The sequence below is a fragment of the Sorex araneus genome, chromosome 2 (assembly GCF_027595985.1).
Source record: "Sorex araneus isolate mSorAra2 chromosome 2, mSorAra2.pri, whole genome shotgun sequence".
Lineage (NCBI taxonomy): Eukaryota > Metazoa > Chordata > Mammalia > Eulipotyphla > Soricidae > Sorex > Sorex araneus.
Genome location: NC_073303.1, coordinates 68,592,060 through 68,619,203, shown reverse-complemented (window position 1 = coordinate 68,619,203; position 27,144 = coordinate 68,592,060). Strand labels below are relative to the sequence as shown.

Here is a 27,144-nt window from a genome sequence, read left to right as displayed (position 1 = left end):
GGACAGTGCTCTGCTCCCTCCAACCCTCCTGCTTCTGCTCCTGCTCCGCCCGCCTTTACCCTCCTGACCCTCTTCTCTTCCCAGCACACTACACGCGAACACACCAGACCTGACACACAGCACAATGCAGCACACTGCATGCACACCACACACCACACGTATTCATCCTGTACACCACACACCTAATACATGCACGAGCCACATATCATACACCATACATATAACACCTACCACAAAACTATGCAGACACATACCACATATATCATGCATACCACACATCACAGACACATACCACACACCATATATATCACAAGTCACAATTCCATATCACATGCTATATACCACATTTTACACACATGCCACTCACCAAACATACACCACACACAACACATACAACTTCACACACACATATGCAATACATAAAAATAACAAAAAACATAAACCACATGCAAAATATACCATACTACACTTGCAAATTACATAAGCACCACACCTCCCATATATCACATATAATACATGTACACATAATGTACCAAACACATACCATCCATTACACACACCATCCATCATATACACACCAAACAGCATAGTATACTCCACACAAACACTCAACACACACCCTACACATACTGCCTCACTGACGAATTCAGTTTGTTTATGATCCAGGAAAATGAGCCATTCAGGCCTGCCCCAAAGACCTCTGTCTTTTCCACGACAAAGAACTGTCAAAGCTTTCAGAGTTATTTTCCTCAAAATCGAAGGCAAATCTAACTAGGGCTGAATGATTTCTCTCTCCAGGAAGGTGGAAGTACGTACCCTCAGTTTGGGATTCCGTAAAGTTATGATACTGCCTTTCCAAAGTGACATTTGGAAGCATTTTTATTATTGTATTATAGTACGGTAAATAAAGAGGTACAAGAAGCTCTACGTCAAAGCCTTTTGGTTATTTGTCCATAAAAATTAGTCAGACAGTCACTGTAATAGATAGAAACATCTATAAAAATTAAAGTGAAGAAAATTTAAAAAAGAATTACAACTCAGCTCAGGCACAGCATTGACTTTTAAATACAAGGTGTGTGACTTACACTGAGGAAGAGTGTGCTCCGTGCTGGCTAACCTGGCCAGTGGCCATCTGAACAAATGAACTGAAGCAAAACAGACCAGATTTATGGTTTTGCTGCAGCTGAAAATAACCTTTGTCTTATTAAAACTAATAATTTCATGTGGCTTTTATAACTATTTTCTAGTGTGAGCGAGGCTGGAAAATAGCCATGGTCCAGAAAATGGACAAATTTTTGCCTAAGAGCAACAAAATACATTTTACCGAGGCATTGCCCAGGGTATATGCTTATAATTCAGCTTGTTTTCAATGATCATCAAAAGCATAAAAGGTCTAGAGCTTAAGCCTCTGCTTAAGAGACATTTACTAATGGGCTTTTCTCAAAAAATCATCTTCCTTCCATTTGGCCACCTCAAAATATCCTAAAGGGGAAACGCTTCTTTTCCTGTACTTATATTCCTGGGAATATCTGGCTCTATGTGCTAGCAGTTTGCGGTTACATTCTGTTTATTCATTTCATAAACCTTCAAGCACATTTTAATGTCAGTCCAGACATTACTGCCCTCCCTTCCCCGAGTTTGCCTGAATTAACTCTTCTACTTCTGCCTTTGCTAGACTAAGACGGCCTATGAGTTATGTGCAAGGGAAGAACCACATTCGATTCACTATTGTCCACATCTGTCAGCACCCAAGAAAGCTGTAAACTAAAGAGCATCATTAGGGATAATAGGGACTGGATAGCATCAAGCATTTCAGGTACCCGAGACTTAGTTCATGTTTCCTGCCTGCATTTCTCATATTTTTCTTTCCTGTTCATTTATTATTCATTCATGCATGACCTTGCCAGAGAGGCAATAAGGTCAGCATGGTTTGTGCCCTTACAGAGGTTTTGGGTGGAACCTAACATTTGGCAGGGACAAGAGGCTCCAAGGAAGTGATGTGGGAGAATCTGTTAGCTGAAGGAGAGAGGCTGCAGACAGAGCGGGAAGGGAGAGTAACACACGCTGCTCTCCAGATGGAGCAAAGACAAGGGAGGAGTGGGAGATGGCATGTATGTGTGCAGGCAGGTGGTGGGCGGGAGGGCAGATATCCTGCATACTTTTTGTGTGCTGGATTTTTTTTTTGCTTATTGAGTCACACCCGGTGATGCTCAGAGGTTACTCCTGGCTCTGTACTCAGGAATCACTCTTGGTGGTGCTCAGGGGACCATATCAGATGCTGGGAATCGAATGTGGGTTGGCTGCGTGTAAGGCAAACGCCCTACCTGCTGCGCTATTGCTCCAGCCCCTGCACACTGATTTTGGAAGGATTTGTAGTTTCAGCCTAAGGACAAAGAGAATTTGCTGAGATGTGTGAGTAGAAGCAATATGATATCATTGGTAATTTTGAGAGGTCAGGACACAAAAACACTTAAAGAACACGTGGACGAAGTAGAGGTAATAGAGGACTACAGCTTACACTTGCCTGGGATGAAATAGCTCCATGAGGCATTCCAAGGAGAGACTGACCGGGTTTGAGAAAGGCTTTCCCCTAAGGAGTGAAAAAGAAGAGGCATCAAAGATGCTATTGGGTTGGAAGAGGCACATGATAAGGTAGAGTTCAGCGGAGGGCAAGAGGGATGAAGAAACGCAGAGCAGGAGAGAGGACAGCCTTGGAGCAGACCTGAGGTGGGGTTTCAGCTCAGGTCCTAAAGGACTGAGAGAGGTCAACAATGCCAAAAGTGTGACTGGGGCTTCAGAGAAGAGTAGCCTGTCCCCAGCTTCCAGAGAGGCTGTGGAGAGAGGCCCTCTTGAGGCCAGTGAGTCCTTGAAAGGAGGGAGTCTGCTTGTTGATGTTTAGGATGTTTCGGGACCACCCTTGAGTCTCAGGAGAGAGTTGAGACAGTGGGGAAGACACGCTTGGATGAGCCTCACCCAAGACGGGATGAACCTCACCCAAGAGTGAACCGACAGGAGACCCCAGGTATGCGGGAACCCATGACCGAGATCTCCAAGCCTGCTAGGATCGGGACTGAGCTTCCTCCCCCCAGATCCCCAGTTTTCCAGTAGCTTGGCAGTCACATCCACAAACTGCCCCAGCGCCATGTAATCTCATCAATGGCCAAGACCCAGAGACTATAAACTAAAGCTCCCGGAAGAGAATGACACAGAATGTCCTGGACATTATATTCTATCCATAATGAACAATACAAGACAAGTCATCTAGCATTGCCTTTTCGGCAGGTTTGAGTGGTGGTGAGACTGGTGTTGAAATATTGAATGCAACTAAAGTAGAGAGAGAGTGTGGAGGGAAAGGTCTGCCACACGGGCAGGGGAAGGGTTGGAACGGGGGTGGGATGGGGGGAATACTGGGGATTTTGGTGGTGGAAAATGTGCACTGGTGAAGGGATGGTGTTTGATGATTGTATGACCAAAGCTCAAACATGAAAGGTTTATAACTGTATCTCACTGTGATTCAATAAAAAGAAGGGAAAATAAAAAAAAATAGACAGTGGTGGAGATCTGGAAGGGTCTTGGAGAGAGCGACATGGGCATTATGAGTGGAAATTCAGAGGCCACCACGGACTTCACGAGTGGATGGGGGTATGATAGAGTCCCCAGAGCCCAAGGATCAGATGACAGCATGTGACTTCTGGGGACAAGACTGTCCCCCTCACAAGCCCCATGCCTGACCATGAGCAAATGATTTTTTAAAAAGGTGGTGGGGGTGGGGAACAACTTGAATTGATTGACTTAAATCAGGAGCGAAGGAACTTTCAGAATACTGTAACAACCCAGTAAGTAACACATGAGAGAAAAATGACCGGGTTATCCATAAATAACCAACCAACCATTTGGGAATAAAAAAAAAATTAAACCTTTTACTGCTATCCAACTGTTCTTCGTAAAAGAATAATAAAAAATGGATCAAAATGAAATAAAATATTTTCTGAGGTTGGAATGTGAAAGATCCATCTAAGCTATGAGAGGAAAAATGAAATTATAGAGGAAACTTTTTTTTTTTTGCTAAGGGGGGGCTTGCAAGTGTTACTCAGAAGGCCGTGGCCCCACTGATAATTCTTGACTGACCACGGCGGTGGGTCAATGCAAAAACTCAAAAACTCAAGGATGCAAAGCTGTTGGGGTCCGAGGCGTCAGGAACACTGGGTGAGTCCTGTGGTGTTGGGGTCATGGGTGTCATGGCCTGTCACACCCAACACTTAGGACATATTTGAATGAAGAGCCACAGTCATTTCATTTGTAGATATGGGGGATATGCAGTCACTTTGCTCTTGGAAGAGTAAATTGAACGAATCATTTTAAATATTATTTTAGCAATCTGTAGTAAGAGTTTAGAAGAGTTTCAAATTGTAATCAAGCTATGTGTTCCAAATAAGGGAATGTTTCCAGAAACGGGCATACATCTCCCTGTTGTAGTTATACAGTCGTTTAAATGGGTAGATTTGAAAATATTTAATCACTTGAAAATACACAGTATAATGTTAAACAACTAAAAGCAACATGCTAAGTTATATATGCAGTGTGATCACACCTATGTTTATTTCCACCAAATAAACATAGGTGGAAATAATTTGGAAAGAAAGCTTCAATCTATTACTAATACTTATTTTTGTTTACTTTTTTTTTTATCACACCCAGCCAGCTGTGTTCTGGGCTTACTCCTGGCTCTGTGCTCAGGCATGACTCTGGTGATACTCTTACATGATGCTGGGAGTTAAAATAGAATTGGCTATTTGCAAGGCCTTACCTGCTATTGTAGCTCTCTGACCTTGCTTTTGAGTGTAGGAATATCTGCTATTTTCACTTCACTGCTATTTCACTTAAGCTTTCACTTCTCTATAATTCTATATATAGTAAGGAGAATTTTCAATCGGAAGACAATCTTTTAGAAATGAATATAGAACAGGAGAGACAGTACAGTGGGTAAGGCACTTGCCTTGCACACATGGCTGAACTGGGTCTGATTCCTGGTAACATGATAGTCCCTTATGTACCACCATGAGTAACCCCTGAGCACAGAGCCAGGAATAAGCCCTGAACACTTCTGGGTATTCCATGCCTCCCCCACAAAAAAACAAGAAAAATTAATATATATTTTAGTTTTATTGGAATTTAACTAGTGGCTCTTGATCTAATGATTTGAATTGAAAATTTGTGCATGTGTGTGTGTGTGTGCGCGTGTGTGTGTGCGCGTGTGTGGTTAAGTCTGCTTTTAATTTGTTCTTTTACTACTCTGCCTTTTTATTAAACATTTATATATATTTTTACCATTTATATTGAAGTGTTGGAATTTACAATTTTGTTAATCCTACTTTTCATGCATACATCATTCCAAATATCATTCATCACCAGAGAGCCTGTTTGCTTCCACCAATGTCCCAAGAGTCGCCCTGTCACCTGCTCCCAGCTACCCCCACCCCAGGTAGCTCCATTCTAGAGGCACAATCTCCAGTTTCAGTGGCTCTGACCATCATTTTAATGCCACATGAGAGAGAGGGTTTTTTGTTCGGAGGTGGGGACATCTGCCTACACACATAATAGATGAAGAGAGCTAAAATGAAATACCACAAAGTTGTAAATCCCTGAGAAGCTGAAAAAATGTTTTCCAGAAACTTTCTCATTTATAGGTACATAAATGGAAATAATACTATGAATAATTCTATGTTGAAACATTTTAAAAGTAACATAAAATAGATAAATATTATAAACATATGTAGTGAAAGAGTGGAGTTAATTTTTAATTGGATGTTACTTCGGGGTCTGGAAGTATCTCTGCAGCATGTTGATCTCTTACGAGATTTACTTGAGTCTCTGGATCAAGGCGTTAATGAGCTTATATGGCGACAGAAGCAGTTCATGGACCTGGGCCTCAGGAGGAATAAGGAGATGGGGGAAGGTCGCACATTCGCTGGGAAATTCTTAACTATGGCTTCTTTAAATAGTGACTCTCCATTGAATTCGCCTTCCTTTTCTTCAGAGACTTTAAAGATTTTTATATTGTTCCTCTTAAATTCAACGCACAGTTCTCTGTTGTGTTGTTCATTTAAAAAAATTTTCTGCTGTTTTCTAGAGGTTTCCTGCATCTCATTCTGGAACCTCCAGATTTTTATCTCGGCTGTTGTTTTTCTGTCACTTAGACCCTCTATTGCATTTTTTATACCACCAACCATATTCCTTATTCCTGTCACTTTTCTTTCTTTCTTTCTTTCTTTCTTTCTTTCTTTCTTTCTTTCTTTCTTTCTTTCTTTCTTTCTTTCTTTCTTTCTTTCTTTCTTTCTTTCTTTCTTTCTTTCTTTCTTTCTTTCTTTCTTTCTTTCTTTTTTTTTTTGCTTTTTGGGTCACACCTGGCTCTCTGCACAGGGGTTACTCCTGGCTCTGCACTAAGGAATTATTCCTGCTGGTGCTCAGGGGACCACATGTGATGCTGGGAATCAAACCCGGGTCCTCCCTGTGCAAGGCAAACGCCCTACCTGCTGTGCTATCGCTCCAGCCCCTATTTCTGTCACTTTTGAATATAGTTTTCTCATACTTATTTCATACTTTCCTCTACTTTGCCGAATGCCTGTGTCATCATCACTTTCTTCAAGCTCATTAAACATCCTCGACCTGGTGGCAGTAGAGTCCCTTTCTGAGAGTTTACAGAGCTGGTTGGTAGGGTAGAGCCTTCCCTGTTACTAGCTTCACCCACTGAGCTTGGTGGGGTTTTGTAAATCTTCACCATCGTAGTTGCTGTGCTCCAGTGGTGTGTGCTTAGGGTGAGTCTTTGTAGTTAGCCCACAGGGAGTCTCTGAGGGATTAGGCTGGGCGTTAACTCTTTCCCTTCTCTCCATGTCTTTACCCGTTGATGATCGGAGGTATAAATGTGGGCGGTGTGAGGTGTGGTGAGTGTAGTTGTCTTAGAAGAGGTGGAGGTGGCCCACTGAAAACATGGTGGAAGGTGTCAGGCATCTGCTCTGGCTTTTGAAAACTAAGAACATGTATTCCTTAGATTCTAACAGAAAAGAAATCCATGTAACACTCAGATTTCCATCATGAAAAAATGTCTGTAATATCTCAGTGGCAGCTTAGATTCTATGATTACTCTAGATTTTGTATAATTGACTCACATCTTGGTGTGGTCTCCTTCCAATTACTCTGCATGCTTTTATTTATTTATAAACTTCTAATTATTCTTCCCTTTTTTTTAATTGAATCACCATGAGATACACTCACAAAGCTCTCACGTGTGAGTTTCAGTCATACAATTATAGATCACCCAGCCCTCCACCTATGTACATTTTCCACCAACAATTTCCTCAGTATCCCTCCCGCCACCCCCACCCCACCTGCCTCTATGGCAGGCACTTTCCTTTTAACTCTCTAATTTTGGGCATTATGGTTTGTAATACAGATACTTATAGGTCATCATTTTTTGTTGGATATCATTGGTTTGTCCTTTCTCCCTTGCCACAGAGTTTGAGCATACCTGTTAATAATCTCTAAACAATTCTAGACTACATTGGTATGTCCTGCTCCCCTTGCCACTAGGAGCTTAGGTATATCAGTCACACCCATCGAAGTGCTCCCGAGTCACTCCCATTCCTTTGTTTATCTGTTATCACTCTATGCTCCCTTCCCCAACTAGTCATTCAGCTCTTCCCCTAATCAAACTCTGTTAATTTGTAAGGTCAGACCTTGCTAGGACAGTGAGCTTGTATTGTAAGTTAATATTGTCTTTCTCCTTTCTTATGTCTTTTGAATAGTTTACTTTAAAGGAATATCCTTTTTGTATGGACAAAGAAAGACAGTTGTTAATACGCTTTGGTAACATGGGACTTAATTGGCTCCAAATATTATTCACTCCCGGGCATCTGCTTTCTCGACTTAAGCCTCAGCTGCCCTTACTTCCTAGCACCCCCAAAAGCAAGGTCCCGACGAGGGACAGGACGATCCCAGGGCAAGCAGTGAGTTATGTGCTACCCTGGCATCGAGATGGGCCTGGCCAAAGCACCTAATGCTTAACTATATGTTAAGAGCTTGGTCATGGACATGTCATGTCATGATCCAAAAGCAACGACGAGACTAGGACCCTGCTAGGGATAGGAAAGACTAATCTGGCCTGAGCACTGTAGTCTGAGATCGAGATGACCCCAGGAGAGCAATTCTATAAGCTTAATGCATCTCTTGCTATCTCCATACAAAATGATTAATAATATGAATACTTATATGTTAGTTGGACAAGGAGAAGAGAAACACACCCATGGGATTCCGCTCTTGGGCGGGTGTCCTGCTGAAAGAGTATCTGTCCTAGAAGGAGCATCCCCTGAAGGATAGAACTTTACTCCCTATTGATTGTAACCACACCTATGTGTAAGCCCCAACCCCTCATGCTGGGGGATTTAACTAGGCTGTGAGAGTGGGTTGGGGGCCAGTCCCATTTAGTCCCAGGGCCAGTCCCAGGGCGAGTCCCAGGGCGAGTCCCAGTGCCAGATCTGAAGAAGCTAGATTGAGATCCAGATCCATAGGAGAAGGAGAATGAAGTAGGATGGGGGAGGAAGAAGCAGGAGGAGAATCAGATGAGAATGGAGATGGGAATGGAATAAACTGCAACTGAGACCAACCAGCCTGGCTCCGTTCCTTCCTTCGCCTCCTCATCATCACCATCAACCTCCCCAGTGCAGTGTCGCCTTTTCTTTTTCTTTTTTGTGTTTTTACACAATTTTTTGGTCTTTTGTCTTTTAGCACACCTCCCATCCTGAACGATCCCTCCAACCATCAGTGACTTAGTGGTAACTTCTCTATCCCAACTGCCTCCTCCCCCAGCACATGGGGCAGGCTTCTAACCATGGCTCTGCATGCTTTTAACAGCACAGGCTTAGGGTGCAGTTTATTTTATTGAGAAGCTATTATTCTTTCTGAAAAATGTTTATTGAATTCTGTGTATTTATAAGAAGTTTCTATATTAGAACAGTGTGTATTAATGTGCACTTTGTCCTGTACTAGGTAATTATTTAGCAATCAATATAATCCTTTGGAACTGGCAATTTATATAAAGTACATATTCTAAAGAAACAAAAAGAGTTCTCCTTAGACCAAGTAAACATCATTTCCAGTCTTCAAAATGTCCACTCTCTTTTCTTTATATTGGCAATCTGAGAGCATAGGCTCTGTCAGAATAATCTGTTCTTTCACTCATTAAACCATTTAGGGCCAGTGGAATAGTTAAATAATCAGAAGCACCGATCAAGCACGCGCAGGGACCCAAGTTTGAATCCTGGCACCACGCTGCCCTCTGAGCACCATGGCTGTAGCCCTGGAAGCCTTCTGAGTACTGCAGCTGTGTTCCTGGTGCCCACAGAACTGCTGTGCCCAAGCATTGAACTTTCTGGATCTGCTGATTATCACTGGGAGTGGCCTCTGCGCTCCCTGAGCACTGCTTGGGAGACTCACTCTCTCAGTCCCCAATTTATTGACTGCCCACGATATGCCCAGTAGGGTACTAACTGAGATGGCTACCACAGGTGGGACACAGCATGCACCTTTAAGAATTGGGGGGAGGCTGGAGTGATAGCACAGTGGGGAGGGCGTTTGCCTTGCATGCGGCCGACCTGGGTTCGAATCCCAGCATCCCATATGGTCCCCTGAGCACCGCCAGGGGTGATTCCTGAGTGCAGAGCCAGGAGTGACCCCTGTGCATCTCTGGGTGTGACCCAAAAAAAGCAAAAAAAAAAAAAAAGAATTGGGGCAGGTGGCGGAGCGAAAGCACAGCGGGTAGGGCGTTTGCCTTGCACACGGCAGACCGGGCTTCAATCCCCAGCATCCCATATGGTTCCTTAAGCACCGCCAGGAATAACTCCTGAGCGATGGTGTGACCCAAAATGAAAAAAAAAAAAGGAATGTAGGGCTTTCTGGGTAGTAGTGAGAGTACAATGGGATGGCACTGGCCTTGCAAGTGGCCAAGCGGGGTTGGATTCCCAGCATCCCCTGAACCCTGCCAGGCCTGATTCCTGAGCACAGAGCCATGAGCAAGATATGAGCCTGCTGGGTGTGCCCCTCCCCGCCCCAAAGAGTATTTATTACTTCATCAGACGTTTCATGGGCACCTTTTATGATAATAAATACTTGATTTTTGGGGGCAAATATATGATTTACACACAATGTTTTAGGGTAGCATTTTCTTCCTCTCTCTGCTCCTGAGGGCAATAGCCTCCTAAAGTAACACCCACAGGAGAATGTTCTAGAACTTTGCAGGATGGGACTGGAAGAATCAGGAAGGTCAGTTTGAGCAACATTGGTGGAGATTTACTACATCCATCCCTCCCCTGACACAAAAATATGAGCTCAAAAGGCAATATACTTTTTTTTTTTGCAATATACTTTTGTGAGCCCCGAGGCTGGTCAATGCCACGTGCAGGGTGGGCATCTAACCTGGTACACATGTTCTTAGGGAAGTCCAAGTAGACCACTCACGGTGGGAAGCGACGAGAGATGAAGTTTTCTTGGCACAGGCCTTGAACTATGGGACACACGAGGGCCAGGAAAGATGAGAACGGGCAGCCTCAGAGAAATGGGCACACGTGATGGCGCTGAGGAGGAAGAGGGGCGGACAGCTGCTCGCCCCTGCTTCCAAAGTGGACTATGACTCTGAGGTTCTGTCAGCAGGTCTGTGCTCAACAGGCCCCCGGTGCCAGGCGCCCTTTGGGAGAGGGACCCTGGCACGCTGATGGTGGGCACGGTGTCGCAGAACTGCAAAGAAGGACCAATAACGCCAGGGAGGTAGACGGCGGGAGAGGCACTTGCCTAGCACATGGCTGGTCCTGGTTCCATCCTTGGTGCAGAGAGCCCACTGCATCTGGTCTCCTGGGCGCCACCAGGAGCGACCCTGAGCAAAGAGCCAGGAAAGGCCTCTGGCCACTGCCAGGTGCGGCTCTGAAGCCGAAACAAAAAACCTAATGATAAAGGTATATGTATATATGTGTACACATGTATATATGTATGTATGCATTATATATGTAATATATATGATTATATATGCATAATAACCCAATTTTTTCCCCCAAGGACAGTGACTGGGAGGCATAGTTTTGGACACTTAATGGTGATGAAAGTGTAGTAGGTGCATGTCAAAATCATAAACAACAACACTACTGTAATCATAGTACCTAAAGCCGTTTAAAACACAAGCCAAGGGACGGCAAGGGTCTGGCGTGGCTCGGTGACACAGCACCTGCCGGCCGGTGTGACTCCGTGAGTTGCCGAGTTGCCGAGTGCCATCCGCCGAGGGCCCTCCCCCTGCCCGTGACTCCGGCACCGCAGAGACGGCCTCTCTGTACTTCCCAACCAGCCCTGAGGGGGAAGGGACGGGGACAGTGGTGGGAAGTCAAAGAGTCAAGGCAGTCCCCGAGCCTCAGGTGAGTTGTGACTCGGTTCCTGAGCTGCTCCTGCACGCTCACAGGGCAGGGGCAAGGGGACAAGGGTCACGCCCCCCCCCCACCCGGAGTCTGTGAAGGTGATTCCGCGTGGAGAAAGAAAGAAGGCATTTCTCGCAGGGCTGCGGTGGGAATTCACGGAGATGATGGCAGGAAAGCCCGGTGCTTAGCGCAGAGCAGGCGCTCAGCAAAGCCAGCCCGTCTCCTACTCCACGGCATCAGGAAAGGCCGACAGATTCTGTGGCAGCTCAGTTGAATATGAAGGAATGACAGAGTTTCAGTGAGTTCTTTCAGGAAGAAAAAAGGGGGCATCCGGGGCTGGAGCCATAGCAAGTGGTATGGCGTTTGCCTTGCACGCGGCCGACCTGGGTTCCAATCCCAGCATCCCATATGGTCCCCTGAGCACGGCCAGGAGTGATTCCTGAGTGCAGAGCCAGGAGTAACCCCTGTGCATCGCCGGGTGTGACCCCCCCAAAAAAATAAGAAAAAAAAGGGGGCATCCGTCTGCACGTCCCTCAGCCTCCAAGCAAGCTGACGTAGAAACCTCTATTTCTACTGTTCCTTAATTCACTGATGAACTAATGGTGGCCTGCAGTAACCAAGAAAACATCCAGATGTCGTGTGGAAGACCGTGTTATTATTATTTACTGTATCACTGTATCACTGTCGTCCCACTGTTCATCGAATTGCCCGAGCGGGCACCAGTAACGTCTCCATTGTGAGACTTGTTGTTACTGTTTCTGGCATATCGAATACGCCACAGGTAGCTTGCCAGGCTGTGCCGTGTGGGCAGGATACTCTCGGTAGCTTGCTGAGCTCCCTGAGAGGGACAATATTATTTACTAAGGACTGTTTATTTGAGAAAGTGTCTTTTTAACTGGAAAAGAGGGGTCAGAGAGGGAAGTGGATAAAGTTCTTGCCTTCCCAGGCTGACCTGACTTTGATTTACAGTACTGCATATGGTGCCCCGGCACTGCCAGGAGTGATCCCTGAGCACCCCTGGGTGTGACCCCCACACCAACAAACATTGAAGAGCGGCAGGAGAGATAGTACAGGAGTTAAGGCGCTTGTGTTGTGCCTAGCCTATCCCAGTTCCATCCTTGCCACTGCATGTGGTCCCTGAGCACTGAACCAGGAGTTAGTCCTGAACACTGGTGCAGATAAACAAACACAAACAGAAAAAATTGAAAAGAGAAAATTCTAGGTTTTTTTTTTTTTTTTGCTTCCTGGGTCACACCCAGCGATGCTCAGGTGTTACTCCTTGCCTGGTACTCAGGGATTATTCCTGGCGGTGCTCGGGAGACCATATGGGATGCTGGGAATTGAACCTGGGTCGGCTGTGTGCAAGGCAGATACTTTACCTGATGTGCTATCACTCTAGCCCCAATTCTAGTTTTTGAAGACATTTATCCTGGGAACCTCAGGGTTCCAGTACTGGGGTACTCTGGTTTACATTTGTGCTTACTTCTTTGTGCTTGGTGATGGGTTATTTCGGGTGGCCATCACAGTAACCCGATGGTGTAGGAGCTTCTCAGAAAAGCACCAGACAGCAAACAGAAGCAGACAAAGTACGTACACTTTCGTCGGGCTGGGGCGATAGCGGTGCTCGCTCTGCCGAGATGCGACCCGAGTGGCCACATGTTTATTTATGCGGCCACTCTGCTGCTGATGACCACGATCCAGAGGCCAGCAAGACTCCTTCTGGTACCAGCAACTGCTTCCACCAATGTCTGTAGACTGTGAACTAAGCCAGAGTCCCATGCTGCCCCAGGAAGGGAAATGATGCAATTTCCAACATAAATCTCACTGGACTTAACTCCTAAAGTACTAAAATGCAGAAATCCTAAACCGAGCGTCATATCTCTTCATTCTCAGCAATGGAAAACTAACTATCAAATGCTTCCTTGTCAGCAGGGCTGTTTTTTGAGGGGAAACTCCAACAACAATAGTGAGTTTTGTGTTGAAATATGGAATGTAATCAAGGTAAAGAGAAAATGAAGTGAAATTTATCAGCTACACAAGCGGGGGTAGGGGGTGGGGGGAGGGAGGTATGCTGGGGTTTTTGGTGGTGGAATATGGGCACTGGAGAAGGGACGGGGGTTCGAGCAGTGTATAACCGAGATAAGCCTGGAAACTGTAACTTTCCACATGGTGATTTAATAAAAAAATAAAATTAAAAAAAAAAAGTACGGACACTTTCATTCCCAGCTAAGTCTGATTGCATTAGGAAGAGATAGATTTCTCATCCGAATAATTTGTTTTCCACTTTTTAAATCCATTCCTACTATAAGAATGAGACAATTGAAGATCACTTTCTAGGTTATGTTTTGTAAATGGCAAAACATGGACTTGTGCTCAGATCTATTGAACTATATGCCACAAACACACGTTTGGTTTCAGAAATGAAAGTACCAGGTCCTAGTGGGCACGGTCTCGGCCTAGTGGAGGTCTCTAGGCTGGCTTGGCACCAGTGGACAGTGCCTCTCCTCTCTTGCCATGGTGTGTTTACAAGCCAGGACTAGTAGGACCAGCAGTGCAGAGGGTGCAGTGAACACCCAGGGGCAGTCATTGGAAAGGAATGAGGCTGACAGGCAGGGACTGAAGGCAAACAGTCGATGTGGGGAATATAACCTTTTGGTTTTAAATGATTTTTACAACTGTAGATCAAAGGCAGACTCTCCTCTCCCAGTATCCCTTGGATATGTCACCCGATCCTTTATGAAAACAAACAGTTCTCAGATAGAAGCAGATACACAAAAATTTTTATTAAGCGGAAGTTAGACTTCATGGTAATTAACCAGTTACAAGTGCATTTAAATTCATGTGTGCGGACACTGTAGAAGTCAGAATGGTCTTATTAAAAGTCCAGTGTTCTGGCTTGGCATGTGCCCGTGCAACCCAAGGTAGAACCATACACATAAGTACAGATCAACGAAGGTGTCAGACCCGATTGGCAACACCACCGTCATTGCTACAGCTAAAGCATTACAGAGCATGAAAGTCCAAAGACCAGAAGACTAATTACTAAAGTGATGCTTACTCTAAGCTTGTTCTTCTACTTAAATGCTTCCATGGGACCAATGTAGCAAATCCTCAACTCTGTGGGGACAGAGTCATTTCTAAGTCATACACTTAAATGGGCCACAGAAACTGTAAACACTCAGTGATTCTCCTGATGCCCATTTCAGTAACACGCCAGCTGTTCCCTTGGGAAAGTACAATTAAGTGTAGTTGAACTGGTGTGAACATTTTCTATTGTACATCTTCAATCTGAAATTTCCCTTCTGCTTCAATTAGCACCAGTTTAATCCAATATATTTTTTTCTGGTGTGAAATACTTAGGAAACACTTTTTTTTAAAACCAACATACAAAGTCCAAAACAATGGAAAGCCAAAAGAAAACGGAAAAAAATTTTGAAAAGTTTAAGAGAACAGCATTTAGAAAAACAACATCATTGAAACATTCAACAAATCTATGTACAATGTGCCAAAATCTGGCAAGGAGCATGGCTGAGGACAGTCACATAAAAGGTTTATTCACCTGAACCTCCACAGGCTGTATTTACAGTCAGATAAAGTATTCAGATATGTAGTGTCAGGACATTTCAATTTGGCTAAAAATCATACAAAAAGACACACCCTACCCCAATAGCTCCTAAATAGGCATCAAACATATCTGGTACACTATAAGTACCAGGTTTAGAAGTGTTTGTCCATATAAACTGTTAAGAAACTTTTCCAATGGATATAGAAGAGAACCGAAATGGCTGAGAAGTGGAGTTCTTTATTCCACATTGTCAGAATAAGGAGAGAATATTTCTCCATGCTGAAAAGCAAACCACTCATTAAAGAGAAAAAATATGAAGGGAAAAGGTTTTATGTAAAAACAGAATCAATAAGAAGACTGAAATGGTGTGTGTGTGTGTGTGTGTGTGTGCGCGTGCGCGCGCTCTCGCGCTCGCGCACATTCTCTAGAACTTCCTAAAATATTAGTGATTATCTGCATGTAATTTTGAAAACATCAATGATTTGCTTTGCTGGACAATTTTTAATACACTGTTCTTTGAAACTATATAACAGACTCTGAAGTATTTTTTTTCCTTAAAGTTAAACAGACACAACTTATTTATCCAATGCAATACTCATGAAATTATTCAGTTTTGTTTTGCTTGTCTATTTAGCATTGATAAAAGATCCACCTCCAAAGAACTGGGCATACTTTATCACAACCAACATTTCCCACAGACATTGAAGAAGTCAAATGGAGATTTCCCATTTTTTCGCCTCAATGATTGAGTTTGCTTAGAACCTAAAGTTTCTATGCATTGCCTTAAAAAATCTTAGCTAGAAGAAAATAGACTGGCGTCCCAAATCTCCATCACAAGATGAATTCAAGTTTACGTTGTATAATTTGCTGCTGTGAATAGTCTCTATGGAAAAAATTTACTTGGATTAGATACAAAATACATAGTAGTCCTTGAAAATGCATAGTTTTGTAACTTCATACATTCATTCACTGATGTTAAAGACTTTTGTAAGCAAGTGCTTATCTCCTCATAATGGTGGTAAGATTGTATCTCAAAAGATCTCTACAAACTGGATAGCTCGACCACATTGATTTCGAGCCACTTCCAGCTCTAGTCTGTCATTTAATACTAGCATCCTAGATGAAGAACAGTTCTTTCTCTTTAGTTTGTCTTTCTCTTACTTGACTAGCACTGAATTGTGCTTTTTAGCAGTGCTTTCTACTGGTAGCATTTCCCTTAAATACCCCATTTAAAATGGTTTAGAATTTAACAGTAATAGTTTAGATTTGCGGTAGAAAACAACTGGAAAGATAATTTCTAAACACGGAAAGTTTGTTGTTGTTGTTAAGCCTTGTCATAGATCAAGGGCAAAAGAGGTTCTGTGCTAATTTGTTCTTACACCCCCAGTCTCCCCATTTGATAAAGATGCCTGGAGGCCACTTGGCAGTTTCACTTGATGATAGTCTCAGACCCTTTGGGACCTAGCGATTTTTTCTTATCCTGAGTTCTTCTAAGTATATAGATTTTGATACACGCAACACTTTGGAAACTATACTAGTGTCTGGTTATTCCAGAGAGCATGTTTCAATGGCTGACCTTCGTCCAACCATTCATTACAAAAATAGGCATTTTAGACATGGGCTTTGTAGGAAAATATTAATAATGGCTTAAAAAAACATATATGATCCATACTCCGGGGTAATTTTTATACCTATGATATTTTCAATTACTGAAGTCATGGACTTCAGAAATATTTTGAGGGGGCCTTGAACGAGAATACCTTGGCAGGGGTGGGGTGGGGTGGGTCGATATTGAGTTTTTCCCTAAACATCTAACTCTATTCTAAAGCTTTCTACTAGTGATCACGAAGGTTCCCTAAACATTGGGGACACTTTGGAAGAAGGGGCTTTGCTATTGTCACAGGGCTTGGTCATGTCACAGTCAGTGATTTCCAATTTGCAGAGTACTGGGGGAAAGTGTCAAAGCGAGCAAGGGCTTGGCCTCTGGAAAGCTCTGTATTCTTCCTGGGGGGTGTGTGTCGGGTAGTTGATGATCATACTACGTGGATGGTAGATCCCCAAGGGGCAATCTCTATCTTACAGGCTCTCCCCCGCAACCCACAAAGCTCTCTCCGCATTCTGTCTCAGCCACCATTTGTCGCAGCACAGATCTGGTGAGGGGCTCCTTCTCAGAGGGGGTGACAGGCTGCAGGATCGCTTTCTCGTTTATTCGATCCCTGAACGAAAACCACTGCACACACCAGAAGCCATTTTGTTTTTCCCGTCCTGATCTCCAAGGGATCACCAGAAACTGTCCAGAAGATGGAAAGATTTTCCCCAAGTCAGGGAGATGACTGAGCATCAAGGACTGAGCCTAAGTTACCCATCATAGTAATAATCATCCCTCAGACATTGAGTTAAGAAGAATAACAGCCTAAGGGAAGAGGTTCTGTCTGGAGCTCGGGGAATGGATAGACTTGAGAGCTGGGGCTCAGACTCGGGCAGGTGAGGGCAATGCAGGGAGAGAGATATTTTGTTTCTTCTTAACTTTTGGGGGAGGGCCACACCCAGCAATGATTAGAGATGACTCTTGGCTCTGCACTCAGGAATCATTCCTAGTGGTGCTCAGGGACCACATGTGATGCCGGGGATTGAACCCAGGTTGGCTGCCTGGAAGGTAAGCACTTTACCTGCTGCACTATCTCTCCAGCTCCCGAGAGAGACATTACAGGAGAAAATTCAAAGGGGTCACTGAGCTGGAAAAAAAAGGACAAATAACCAGGATAGGGTCTTTTCTCTCTTTCTGTTAACGCTCAGTGATTTTTCTCTCTATTTAAGGTTCACACGAGATTTAGAGGGGGAAGGGTGGGGGCAGCTTTTCTCCTATTTTTTTAAAGAAGAAAATGAATTTGTAGGGAGTTCTGCATTTTCTAGGATCTTGTAGATTCTACTCTATACTTTTCTGATTAAAAAATGTACGGAACTACTGCTAGTAAGGAAATACAGTTAGACTCAAGAATTCATTGTAGCATTATTATAATATAAAGTGCTATCTTCCATGTGCTCGGTTCTTTGGAAGCTTGCAGTTAACAATGTGGATGGTGCCCTAAGGTGAAAACGTTTTTAAAAACAAGGGCTACAACTTAATTATGATTTTTACCCTCTGGCAAAACAAAGGACCGCATTTTATCAGAATAGTAGCTCTCTTCTTATTCCCTAAAGCTTAGGTTGATTTGAATCCCGCCACTGCTATTGAACTAGTGCTAACCTTTGCAGGTTTTCTAGGAGAGGAGGAAAAAACACTTATCAGTACTCCTCCACCACTGTGTTTCTTCAGGAGCATAATAAAAGTATCATTTGTCCAAAAAATACCTCCTTAACTGAAGTAGGTGGCAGGACAAAATTATTTAGGCCTCTTTTGAGCTCTGTAATTAAACTCCTTGTAAGAGGCTTTATGCTAAGCTCAAGATGTGAAAACCTGGTAAACTAACAGGCACTGAATGGCCAGATGACATCCACTCATATATGATGGCCACGAGCAATGACTGATGCCTCAGGCATTGCCAACATCGTAGAAACTGCATTTATATTTAATCAGAACTTAACAAAATTACTGGGTGTTTTCTACTTTGGACTGACAGGACTTTTTCCTCTGCACCATCATGAATGCTAAACTTGAGCTGTTTTTAAACTTTAGGGCAACAACTTGAAGTTTACACTAATAACAAATGTTGAATGTCAGGAGCCAAAACATTTACTCAGAACACCGAACTCATAAACTATAGTTAACCACTTGGATGGCTGAAACATGGAGAAGCAGGGGATAGTAATTATAATAGAGGGAGATATTGGGGCTTAGTTAGACTGGCATTCAACCATGTGAATGAGTGAGCTCTTTCTTTCTTTTCTGTAACACCTGATTGAAAGGTTGGGTAGAGAACCTGGTGGGTCTCTAGTCTTCTAAGTAGAGAGTCATTCTGGATGATCAGGCTAGGGTCCAAAGCAACCCCTTCACAAGCCCTTTCTTGCCTCCTTGCGGGCAATAATGAGGCTGATTCAGGTTCAAGATTGCTATGAGTTGGCTAAGAAGGGGGTGATGGTAATGTTAAATATTCATATTCTCCACTATATTCTTAGGAAGGAGAAGTTGGAATAGTGTACCCGAAAGAGACAGACTTTATCTCTAAGTGACAGGGGTAGGGCAAGGATGAGCCCCACACCATCAGGGTTGTGGTGGAAGATATAAGCTGAGAACAACTCATCCAAATGAAGGAAGAAACTCCTGGTTTTATTTTTTTTCCCCAGGACACGTTATTCCTAATTTGTTGTTGCCCTCAGACAAAGATGCTAAGATTTTCTTTGTGAACAAAAAACAACACACTCCACTTTGAAGGTTGTGGATACTCGATATACTGAAGTACCTACGAGTTCTGGACCAAGAGCTCTGCCCTATCAGAGGGGAAGACACAATTCTACACGGGGGGGGGGGGTGGGGAGCGGAAGCTTATGAGGCAGGATGGAGAGGGCACGTGGGGGGCTCGGCAGAGGCTCTGGCGCAAGGACGCCCCGGGTGCTGTCTTCCTGGCTGCCCTCACTGAAGGCACGAGGCTGCTCTCTGCCGGGCCCTCATCACAGTGGTCACGGTAGTGAGAACAGTAAGGAAGTTCGGGTTACGGTTCTTGAACGCTTTGGGGGCACGGCCTGGGCATGGCAGGGGAGGCAGAGTAAGAGCTGGATAACACCTCAGAGCAGTTTGATCAGAGACAAGGCTCATTAGCCTAAAGATATTCTGTTGCTCTACTCCGGTGTTGGAGAGAATGATTTCTGGGGAGAACGGACCCTGTCCCCTTCTTGAACCTAAATACCCAGATGGGTGAGTGCATGGGCCCGATACAGAACTTGACACGATGGCCATGGGATATGACCTGGCTATCATGAAGCATTGACACTTGTGGCCAAGGGCTGCCTCTACCTACACGTGGGTTGTCTTTGGTCTGCACAGTGTTGGCCAAGAACTTGCACTAGCTGTCAACACTTAAATGTTAGGACACCTCATCTTTCCCAGGGAGAAGAGTGAGTGGCTCAGAGCCTGATTTCCCAGTGAAGCTGATTGTCTAGAGCGACGAGTGGGGTCCGAGCGTAAGAGGGGCACGTGTGTACCGTTCACCAAGATCTCCCCCATTCTCTAGTGTCACTCCTTTTGCCTGACGTGAATTGCTCATTTAGGGACTCTACCCGGCCTCCTCAGGCATCTGCCATACCACACTGGGAAAACTCTGTTCAAAGGTGAAACAAGACACATTTGGTTAAGAACCTTCCAGCAGTCGATCCCTACGGAGGACTTCCACGCTAACAAGGGCATTTTCCCAGGGAATGAAGATAAGACATTTGCAGACTCTCCCCATCAGAGAGCCCAAAAACCAAGACTGGACTCAGTTTCCCCCAGTGCTGTGCGTTTTAGTCCTTCTCTGCGGATGATAAAGTCCACTTGAATAAAATGTTTGTGTGACCCTTTGACCACCCGGAGGTGTTCTGTAGGTACGCTACTGATCTAGCCCAGTTCGTCTTTTGATATGTCTGAATACTTGACTGAGTCTAGTGAATTTCTAAAAATATTAGAAAGAAAAGATGTTTGTTGTTGTTGCTTTGTTTTACAAATAATATATATGTATATAAATAACTTATTTTACTGCTTTTCTTTTTTCTTTCCCCAAATGGCAGGGTTTGAACCCAGGGCTTCAGATATACGAAACGTGTGTTTCACCACTGAGTCACATCCCTGACTTTGGAACAAACGCTTTTCAGTGAGTTCTTCTTTCTTGCTTTAATAGTGTGTGGCTAGAGGGGAAAAAAAGATGCCATGGATTTGTCAAAGCTCAGAATTGTCTGTGTAGTTAATAAACTCTTCCATGGCTCCTGTCCTTATTTCTCAAATTTGGGGAAAAGTCACTTTCCCATCCCAACCTTGTTTGTGAGTCTGTGTGAAAAAATAAATTACTTTGTTCTGATAAGGAAATTTAAAGTGTTGAGTTCGTGCTGCGGGAGAAATTAGGTTTAAACACTACTGATCACCTAACAATTCCATCTTTGGGCTTACCTACCACGATCTTAGAAATTGCCAGCAAATTATACTTGCCAATTAAATGCAGGTATGCAGTTCTAGTAGGATGAGTAGTAAACTTGGTGACAGAATCCATCACTTTTACCTTAAAGAATTTAAAAGAGTATCTTTTCTTATAGCCTATATGCATATCTAGAAACATTTTGAAAATTGGAGCTAAGCAGTGTCTTTTCTATAAAAATTTGAAAACACACCAGTAATAACAGAAGTAGTGGTTAGCATGTTGCTTCTCTTGCAATAACATTTCCATCAAATCTACTTCTACCCTAGCTGCAGAGGGTTAATTGAAAAGATATGCATCAAAATACTTGCTTAAAAGAGGCATAGCCCTTTGTTTGGAGAACAGGAATTGCCGATACTAGTAACACTTCCTGTCTGGTAAAATACTGTATTTTAAAAAATAAGTTACAATGTATAAAACCAAGGTCATTTCCCACAAAATGTTCATGTTCTTTGTGATTACAAAACATTGCATCTTGTAAAATATTTCCAGTTCTGCTAACTTGAGAAGTACGAATGCTTATTATAAAAGTGTCACGTCTCAGAATTGTAGAAGTCTATCCAGTACATAGTTTTTGTCTTATTTGGAAAATTAAGTTATAATTATTCTTGTATTTGAGAGTACATTTTGACACAACACATCACCATTGTGATTCTCAGACCCACAAGAAAAGTTATAAAACATGAGATTGTCTTCAAAAAGAAGGAACTATTTACAAAATTGGACCAGAAATCAAAAATTTTGATTTCGGTCCCATGAGAGATACGTGATTTAAAGCATGTATATCAAATACATTTTTTCCCCCTAAAAATCAGTCACAAGAAGCACACCAGTCGGTCTTAAAGAAATGATACACTTTCTTGCTCTACTGGTGTGTGTGACTTAGTGATACCATCAGTACCTAAAGGTGCTAATCTCATTTTATTTTACTGACTTCTGGTTTGACTAGTTACAAGCAAAAGGCTACAACAAAACAATTCTCAAACAGAGGAGTCCCCCTCGCTCTGGGGAGCAGGGAGAATGTGTGAGTTGCTGCTGGGAGGGTTATTTTCTCAGAGAAATGGAATTTCCAGTTGACCCATGCGCCCAGTGCATTCTCCAAAATGATCCACGCTCTCATCCATATTCACGAATCCTGCTGTCTCCACTTATTTGTATGCACAAATTCTTGCCTGTGTTCAGACAGGTCAATGCTATAGTTGATGTGGTCGATAGAAATTCTACGGGGTCATGAGAAAAAAAAAGCAGCATCTTATCCACAAAAGTCCAAAGAAGTTTGCTCCTTAACATGCCATTAAAGCAAAATGCACATTTTTAACAGCCCTTGTCTACAGAATTCTGCTTATAGCTAATAACCAGTAATCCAACCGGGTGGATCGAAAAAGGGATTCCAAGGCTTTAGATTCACAATTACATTCAGCAAAAGCCTTCCACGGGTCTACAAATAGCCACCAGGGCTGAGGCCTGGGGTTCAAATGTCAGTTCTAGATTGTGGGTCATCAACGAAGCAGGAGCGCTCTCTCTCAGGCTCAAAGTTCCCCCACCCCTCAAAGTCCACAGCAACGTGTCTCAATACAACATCAGGTCCACTGAAAAAAACCGAGCGTTCTGACAGGCTAACGTTCTACTGAGAAGTCCAGTCTTGAGAGCCTCCAATCTATTTTTCCCTTTGTTTTCCCTGAGGAAATGAGTATTATTTACAGTATTTTGCTACTATGTTCCAGGAACCCTCTCCTACGGGTACAAATCTTGACACTTCTCTGACCATTCTCCAGCCAACGCCGCCCTTTCATCTCCAAGGGAAGTCGGAGGAAGGCAGGAACGGACTCAGTTGGCTAATTCAGGACCCCGGGCTGCGGCAGGGGGGTGACTCAGTGGGGGACTCCAGAGAGATGATGGCGGTGGCAGGAACGAGCTTGCACTTGGAGGGAGGGTGTTTCAGCTGAAGAAACCCTTGACAAGACAGACACACGGCCACTCTGTCTTGGAGAAGCTTCAAGGTGAGCCCAACTGTGACGCCTCAATTGTGACTGCAAAATCTGTTTGGCAGCATGGCTGTGATCGACTCAGGGACGGTCCCCTACGCAGTCCTCGTGGGTACAGCGAGTGACAGACAGGGTGCACGGGTGTCGCCGAGACTCAGTGCTCTCTGCCACGGGGTCCAGCGAGGGCAGAAGAGGCTCTGAGTGGCTCAGGGACCCCTCTCCTCACCCCCGGCGAAGAATCAGGGCTGAGATGATCACCTCCTCCTGCCTCTTCCCTCTGCTCCCCAGCCTGCCGGCCACCCAGCCGCTCCCCGAGTGCGGGGGGCACTTCTCCCCACACTGGTCACACACCCACCCTGGGGTGGGGGGGGGCCAGTGATTTACAACCATTGTCTACGGGACACACTTGGCTTTGCAGCTCTCCCGGGAAGACCCGGCTTGTCTCGGACACGCCTTCACTGGTGAGAGATGAAAAAATATTTTCGAAGGAGGGGAGAGTGGGGAGGGGGAAGGCGGGGAAGCCCCAAGGTGACAACGCCCGACTTCAGAAACCCCCGGGGCTGGGCTCCTGTGTATTGCTCCTCTGATGCTCACACAGCATGTGCTGGTGCAGTTCTGGGTACAGAGCCAGCTGCTGGGGGAGGTCACTGCCCGCCCTCCTCCTCCCCCTCCTCCTCCCCCTCCTCCTCTGCTGGCCAAATGAGACAGAAAAAAAAGAATGTACCACAGCGATGGCCTGAAGTGAATGTCTGGCTTAAATTTGGCACTTTGTTTTGTTCCAAGATATAACAAAATAGCTCTCCTCTTAAAGAAAAAAAAAGTTCCGTTTTAACAACCAGCTGCTGCATACTGCAATCATGGTTCTCAGGGCAGTTAGGAAGTTCAACCCCTTTCTCTGCCAAGCTAGTCAAGCAAAGCTTGGGGGTCTCCTGGCCGTCATGGATGCTCTGGGGAAAAGGGAGGGGTCTCTGCCTCTGTCTGAAGGAACGGAGGGTTCCGTGGGCACCCGGATACTGGGATGCACAAGCCTCGGGCTGAGCGGAATAAAGGAGGCCCCGTCGGGATGGGGGAAGGGGTTGCGAGAGAGAGATTCCGGGGAAGGGTCGAATTTGCCTCAGCCAGGCCAGAGCCTGGCACAACTCCTGGGCTGCAGCTGGGGGCAGGCTGGCGCGGGGGAGGGGTGTGGAGCCACAGAACTGCATTCTGGGACCGCTCCACGACCAAGATCGTGTCCTCCCTGTGCCCCAAGGTCCTGGGAAAGGGGATGGATGTAACCCCTCGTCCTTTCACACATGCTTCTTCATTCATGACCTAATCTGAGATCTCTCCTACCTTTGTAGGAGAGAAAAATCTTCGGCTCCAGAATTGTACTGTGGCCACCAGGTAGGTCTGTGCTGGAATCTGTCCAAGCACTCGGCCTTCCCCAGGCTCAATTGCGTGGGGTTTCCTGGGACAGGCCGGAGCAGCGTCTCCCAGCTGGGAGTGCTGGAGATGATGCAGGGAGGAGACTTGACGCACCGGGGCAAAGGGTGCAAACACGCAAACACGCTTCTTCATGCAGAGGAAGAGCCCTTTCCTCCCGAAGCCGGGCGCGGCAGCTGCTGCTGTGGCTGGACCTGACGGGCAACTACGGTGGGAAATGAAATGCAGCTCCCCTCCTGCTCTCTCGAAATTTCATGTTTTTAAAGAAAAACTCCATGGAAGAGGAAAAGCGATCTCTTCCAAGGAATAATGCTCAAAGAGTCAGACCCAGGAGAACTGAAAAAAGAAAATTGCCAAAACATACGAATGCACAGACTGTGGATGTGACGCTAGAGAACGTCCGATCTCCCTCACTTGTAACAAACAAACAAAAAAAGAGGATAGCTTATTATCAGGTGACTTCTTTCAATTCTAAAAAAAAAAAGAAAGGTGTATGTGCAATCTTTAAACATATATTAAACTTTCCTCTGTGCAATTTCATTTAACATTCCTATGGCTGCTCCAGCCCCCTGCCTGACACAGTGCCTCCTGTAAGGCGCTCCAGTCCCTCGCCCGGCACAGTGCCTCCTGTAAGGCGCTCTTGCTTCTTTGCATAGGCATAGGAGAAAGGGTTCTTTAGCAGGGCGTTTGAGAGCTGGGTAGACAGAAATTGAGCTTATTTATAGGGCTTGCCAACTACCCCCCCTCTCCCTGCACAATTACCACCAAAAATACACATAAGCGGACACAGACGCACACTCACATACACGCCGCAGGCTAAATAGCCAGAGAAAAGGAACACAGGACAAGCCCTGGTCCGACTACATTGTGAAATTCCTATACCGACATGCATTTTGCTTTTGGTGCCCTGTAGGTTCCCTTCTGAGCGAATTCCTAATGAATCCCTCCAGTTTTGTTTTTCTTTTTAAATTTTTTCCAATAATAAAAATAAAGGTTTGGGCCTTCCACTTACCCATATCATGTTTCTATTGTTCACAAACCCAATCCCCAGGCCCCAGACATGCTAAAGCATCAAACCTATGAAAGTGCATTCCGCACAGTCGCTGGCTGGTCCCCTTCACCTGACATTCGGAGCGACGGGTAGACGTCGGCTGTGCTGTGCCGTCGAACGCCGGCCTGCTGGGAGAATCTAGAGTTCGCTCCCTTTCTGAAACCAGCCTGTGGTGGACGGGACAGGCGAGGGCCAACGGCCCCTTAAGCTGGCGATGACTTCTCAGGTAGGCAGCAGCCCACAGGTCAGGGATGCGAGTGGCAGCCCGTCCCCGGAGGAGCGCGGAGGCTGACCCGAGCAGCTCGGGTGCCAGTTCTGGACAGAACCGAGGCGGGCAGAGACAGGGCTAGGTGCTTCTTAGAAACCCAAGGATGACGCCCGGACGCTTCCCCGGAGGGACAGCTGCAGTCTGCTGGTGACGGTCCCGGCCAGTCTCTCTACACTTCCTGCGCCTGGGGCCCTGCAAGCTGACGGCTCAACCGTGGTGCACTCGGGGCCTTTCTTCCAAACGAACGAAACACACGAAGAAGACACGGGAAAGATACCCAGAGCGCTGGACTTTCTCTGCAACACCTCAGGAGGTGAACCGCTTCGAGAAGTCGACTGGAAAAACGGGGGGGAAAGTCTATTCACACAGAAAGCAGATAGTGTTCTTTGTACAAAGACTACCAAATAGCGTGTAGCTTTCTCTAAGTGTCAAAAAAAAAAAAAAAAGATCTCAGAAATGGCATTTTCAGAAAGCTTATCAAAATAGGCCTTCTTGCGAAGTAAAATGGATTCTGTTGTTTCGAGTTGCTATAGAAGTCCAGTTTTCTGACTTAGACAAAAAGGTTGACTTTTTTTTTTTTTTTTTGGAAAGGACAAAAATGACTCACGGCTGCTCTGGGCTGGATTCTCAGCGAGGGCAGCGAGGGGGGGTCACCTCACCCCTTTATTTTATTTTAATTTTGCTGTAATTCCACAAAGGTTCCCTGGAAGTGTTCTTCCTGGGAAGTGCTCTTCCTGTGTATCTTGTTGAAAAGGAAAAAAATCCTTTGGGCGTCCCGCAGCGGGAGGCGGGCGGGGGTCTGGGGAGCCGGGCCTCTGCTGGCTCGTCCGTCAGTCGGTGAATCGCTGGCAGGCCTTCTTCCAGCGGCACGCCGTGCACCACATGTCCCGGTTCTCCATGCCGTACACCTTCCGGCACTTCTTGCCCTCCCCCCGGGGCTTCCTGCAGGACACAGAAGAGCAAGGACCGACTCAGTGAGGGCCTCTGTGAAGGGCCCCGGCCCCTCCACACCCACGGACAGGCGCCGGGAAACGCCGTAGGCGTTTCTCCACCTTCCTGGGGGGTTCTCAGGGCCGTTCCAGTTTGTTGGCAGAATCTGCTGCTGCTTTCACTCCGGGTCAGAGTCACCCTACTCACTTCTGGACGTGTCCCTCGGGCCACATTTGAAAAATGGAATCGAGCAAAAAAATATGCACGCGAGTAAGACGAAAATGACTCTTCCCAGGTTTGAAACAGAGACTCTGGGGCCAGAGTGAGAGCACAGCGGGTAGGGCGTTTGCCTTGCACGAGGCCAACCCGGCT

General features: G+C 45.2%; 1 protein-coding gene across 1 annotated transcript in view; it reads right to left on the bottom strand.

Annotated features, from left to right (window-relative positions):
* Positions 1-14,208: 14,208 nt before the first annotated feature.
* Positions 14,209-27,144, bottom strand: part of ZNF704 (zinc finger protein 704) — a 214,449-nt gene continuing 201,513 nt past the window's right edge. The window contains exon 9 of the mRNA XM_055124927.1: positions 14,209-26,784. Within this exon, the coding sequence (XP_054980902.1) occupies positions 26,673-26,784 (112 nt within the window). The 3' untranslated portion in view covers positions 14,209-26,672. The remainder of the gene's footprint in view (positions 26,785-27,144) is intronic.